The sequence below is a fragment of the Phodopus roborovskii genome, unplaced genomic scaffold (genome assembly GCF_943737965.1).
Source record: "Phodopus roborovskii unplaced genomic scaffold, PHOROB, whole genome shotgun sequence".
In the NCBI taxonomy this organism is placed as follows: domain Eukaryota; kingdom Metazoa; phylum Chordata; class Mammalia; order Rodentia; family Cricetidae; genus Phodopus; species Phodopus roborovskii.
The window spans coordinates 3,108,824-3,113,479 of NW_026126636.1; the positions used below are offsets into that span (position 1 = coordinate 3,108,824).

The 4,656-nt window shown below is 61.5% G+C and overlaps 1 protein-coding gene across 1 annotated transcript; it reads right to left on the reverse strand.

The window, feature by feature from the left end:
* Positions 1-1,471: 1,471 nt before the first annotated feature.
* Positions 1,472-4,129, reverse strand: Cebpa (CCAAT enhancer binding protein alpha). The gene has a single exon (XM_051207310.1). It carries the CDS (start codon positions 3,989-3,991, stop codon positions 2,912-2,914), a length of 1,080 nt encoding a protein of 359 aa, XP_051063267.1. The 5' UTR covers positions 3,992-4,129; the 3' UTR covers positions 1,472-2,911.
* Between the last annotated feature and the right edge of the window lie 527 nt (positions 4,130-4,656).

A 4,656-nucleotide genomic window follows, 5' to 3' on the forward strand; every position in this document is an offset into this window, starting at 1 on the left:
GCTAGCGGCCACAAGGTTGTCAGCTCCCCAAGGGCAAGATCCTTGATCCTTGGGATGGGTCAGGGCTTACGGCATTCGGTGAATATTTAGGGTGAATATGCAGTTAGTCCTGAAGTTTGAATTCCCTGCAAGGCCACCCCCAGCTAGGCATAGAGCACACACTGGCCAGCCTGCCCCCCACCCCCCACCCCCTGCTCACATATCTACCAGGCCACACCGGAGGCTTCCCTGGTGTGATCTGGTCTTTCTTGTTCCCAAAGCAGCCTACTAGGAAGCTCAGGGTACAGGGAAGGGTACCCTTCCGCGAGCCCCTGGAGAGGGGACGCCCTCACCTCAGGTAGTAGGAGAAGGAAAGCAAGATGGCCCCCTCCCCCGCTCAGCCTAGGACCTGTTCTGGGGGTAAAGGGGGAAGTCAAGGATCATTCCCTGTAAACAAGAAAAACTGGAATTCTCACTGAACTCAGAGAGGGTTTGCTGGGGCCTGCAAGCCATGGCCTGCCCCAGCCTCTAGGCAGGCGGTGGGGGCTCTGCCTCCCTCGTTCCCAGACTGATGGGGCAGGCCGCCGCCTCCTCACCCGCCTTGTGGCCTCTCCTCTGCCAAGGGCAGCCATGGGTGAGGAGGCAGTGAGGCCCAGGACCGAGAGTGAGGGGGAAGGGGTTGGTTGGACAAGTTGCCTGCAGAATGTAAAACTCCTTGTCATTTCTCACCAGTACATACCGTAAGCTGTTCGGCAATCATACAAGCCAGGTGAAAAGAGCCCAGTGGCCTCGAGGCTCAATCAGGGATGGCAACGAAGGCCACCCTTTCCTTACTGGGCTTTTACTACAGCCAATGGGGTGCCTACCTCAGGGAGTAGCTGTAGCAGTGGGTATGTTATCATTAGAAGCCAATCTAATGTTTGGTCCAGGATGGAGAGAGTGGGGCTCAGGACTCCTTGGCAGGGGATACATGGGCTGTGGCCCCCTGCCTAAGTAGGCTGAGGTGAGGTAGGTCCAAAGCGGTTGCTCAGCCTGCAAGTTGCCTGGACATCACCAGAGTCTGGAAAGTAGGGAGAGGTGAAGAGTCCTGTTTCCCAGGGGCTCACTGGGAGGCTAGGCAAAGCTCTCTGGAGGAGAGCTGAGTGATTCAGGAATGTGGCCAAAGGGTCCCTTACCCTGAGAGCTTCTGAGTGGGACTGCCCCGCAGGCAGAATGGTTCTCTTATGGGTCTCTCTTATTCCTGGATGCAGACAGAGACCGTGATCCTAAGATAACACTATCCCTCCACCCCTAAATTCCAAGGGGACTCAGTCTTCTAGCTCTGGGCATTCTCAGCTCACAGTCCTTGTCCCTCAACTGCTAGGTGGCTTCCTTGGGGGTAACCCACACCCAACACACATCACCAAGGTAAAGAGGGACTCATGGGGCGCAAACCTGAGACCTCAGACACAGGAAATGCCATTTCAAATGGCATTTTAAAAAGACACCAAAATTGAGTTTGATATGTTTATATTATAGATATAATACATACGACATCTAGCATGAAACTTTGTGTGTCCCTCTCCCCCCCCCAAAAGAAGAGAAGGTAGCAGTCCACTCCAGCTCCCAGCCACAAGGGTGTGTGTGCACCAATTGGCTGGAGGTGACCTCCCTTCCAGACCCAGAGCCAGGGCCTTTGAGGGTGGGGGCGGGCAGGGGAGGGTGCCTGTGTGCATTGTCAGCTGGAAGCAGATAAGACTCACAAGGACACCCTGGGGAAACTAGGGGAAAGGGGAGGAGCCCACTTCATCTCACTGGTCCTCCAGGAGCAAAAGAAAGAAAAAAAAAAATCCCCAAAGGAAAGAGGGCCTGAGCTTCTTCCCCCAGCCGCTAGTGAGGAGTCTCATTCTGGCAAGAATCTGAGCAAAACCAAAACAAAACAAAGGACCAAATAAAATGGTGGCTTAGCATAGACGTGCACATTGCCATTGCACAAGGCACCGCTGGGACACAGAGACCAGATACAAGCGTTGATATCGGATGATAAAGCAAAATATTTGGGAAGCTTGTCATAACTCCAGTCCCTCTGGGATGGATCGATTGTGCTTCAAGTTCCTTCAGCAACAGCGGCTGGCGACATACAGTACACACAAGGCTGACGGTCCCGGTGTCCTTTCACCCCCCACCTCCCGAGACCAGAAACTTAGGTTCCTGTCTCCCACCACTCCCTTAACCACATGGCTAACTTACAGCCTAGCTTTCTGGTCTAACTGGGGGTGGTGCCCCCATTCTCCATGAACTCACCCAGGAAGCTTAGCCTGTTGCAAACTGAGGTGAGGAGGGAAGGTGGAGGAAGCAAAGAACTAGGAACCCTCCACCTCCAAATAGCTGGGGGGGTTCGCCGCGGGGGGGCACTCTTACAGACTCGAACACCCAACTCCCTAAGTCCCTCCCCTCTAAGGACAGGGACTGAGGGGCAGCTTCGGAGCGCTGCCGGATCTCAGCTTCCTGAATCTTCCTCCTGCCCTGGGCCTGCACCCTTCATTCTCTCATGGGGGCCTGCTGCAGCCTCGGAGAAGGCAGGAATCCTCCAAATAAAATATCAAGGCACATGTTTGCTCCCCCTACTCGGTAGGAAAAGGAGCGAGTTTTGAGTATCCAAGGCACAGGGTTACTTCCTTAATACTAGAACGGCCGGGCTCCCAGCTCGGCTCGGCGGAAAAGTCTCCCAGTCTCAAGGAGAAACCGCGGCCTGACTCCCTCATCTTAGACGCACCGAGTCCGGCTCAGAGGAAGGGAGGGGACACGCGGAGTAGGCCAAGCTCTCAGACGACACCGGAATCTCCTAGTCCTGGCTTTCACGGCCCGGGCAGCCTGGAGATCCAGCAACCCGAAATCATCTCCGGGTCCCGGGCCAGGGGGCCGGCCCAAGGAGGTCCCGCAGCCGCGCGCCTCACGCGCAGTTGCCCATGGCCTTGACCAAGGAGCTCTCGGGCAGCTGGCGGAAGATGCCCCGCAGCGTGTCCAGTTCACGGCTCAGCTGTTCCACCCGCTTGCGCAGGCGGTCATTGTCACTGGTCAGCTCCAGCACCTTCTGCTGCGTCTCCACGTTGCGCTGCTTGGCTTTATCTCGGCTCTTGCGCACCGCGATGTTGTTGCGTTCCCGCCGCACCCGGTACTCGTTGCTGTTCTTGTCCACCGACTTCTTGGCCTTGCCTGCGCCGCCGCCACCGGCGCCGCCGCCGCCGCCAGTGCGGAGGTCGGGGTGCGTGCCAGGCAACCCCTTGAGCGCACCCCCCGGACCCGGCAGGCCCGGAGCACCCAAAGCGGGCGCAGGGTGCGGGCTGGGCACGGGCGTGGGCGGCGGCGTGGGGTGGCCGGGCTGCAGGTGCATGGTGGTCTGGCCGCAGTGCGCGATCTGGAACTGCAGGTGCGGGGCGGCCAGGTGCGCGGGAGACGCGTGCGGGTGCGCTGGCGGCGGCGGCGGCGGCGGCTGGTAGGGGAAAAGGCCGGCCAGCGCCAGTTGCTTCGCCTCGTCTTCCTCGCGGGGCTCCTGCTTGATCACCAGCGGCCGCAGCGCGGGCGCCCCGACGCGCTCGTACAGGGGCTCCAGCCTGCCGTCCAGGTAGCCGGCCGCCGTACAGCCGTAGCCCGGAGGGGGCCCGTGCGCCCCCGCGGACATGACCGCGCCGCCGGGGCCCGCCGGGGCGCCCGGGTAGTCAAAGTCGCCGCCGCCCCCCGCGGGGCCCGCGGCCGCCTTGGCCTTCTCCTGCTGCCGGTTGTGCTGGAAGAGGTCGGCCAGGAACTCGTCGTTGAAGGCGGCCGGGTCGATGTAGGCGCTGATGTCTATAGACGTCTCGTGCTCGCAGATGCCGCCCAGCGGCTCCGGGGCAGCAGGTGGGGCTGGGGGCGGCGCGGGGCCCGCGCCCCGGGGAAAGCCGAAGGCGGCGCTGCTGGGCGCGTGCGGGGGACTCTGGAGGTGGCTGCTCATCAGGGGCCGCGGCTCCGCCTCGTAGAAGTCGGCCGACTCCATGGAGGAGTTAGAGTTCTCCCGGCATGGCGAGCCTCGGCGGCCTCCAGCCTGCGCGTGGCGCCGCTGCCGCCGCCGCCCACCCAGAGCCCCAACTCGCTCGCGCCCGCGCAGCTCCGGGTCGCGAATGGTCAGGCCCGCGCGGGACCCGCTTTTATAGGGGGATCGGACATCGCCCCCTGGTGTCCAAGAGGGTCTGGGACCGAGGGCGAGGGCAGCAGGGTGCCTACTGGGTCTTAGAGCCCGCCTGTCTCTCGCTCTCCGTGTCTCTCCTCGCGGCGAGTGGGGCGGGAGCACAGCGCTAGTGGAGAGGCGGTGGCGCAACGCCCACCGCCTCCTGCGCTGCAAGGCAACCCGGGCTGCGCTCAGCCCCACCCTGGCGGCGCTGTCGCCCCCGCACACACGTGGTCCGTGGCCGGGCGCCCCTCCTTTAAGCCTCCCTAAGTCACCCACTTCCAGCCAACACCAGGGAGTCCCGGAGCATCCAGAGGCCGAGCAGGGAGGGGTGGGGGGGGAGAGGGACTGTTAGTCTTGAGCTACCATGGTGCAGACTGGTCTTAAAAGCTAGGACTAGGCCTGTGTCCCGTCCTTCCCCCCCCCCCAGCCAGGTTTCTTAAAAGGCTGTGGCGGAGTGCAGCGGCGCGAGAGGTCGGTGACTTGCTTTGGAC

What these genes read in the sequence shown, in the direction of transcription:
- Cebpa (XM_051207310.1), bottom strand. Translation starts at nt 3,991, where the DNA reads ATGGAGTCGGCCGACTTCTACGAGGCGGAGCCGCGGCCCCTGATGAGC.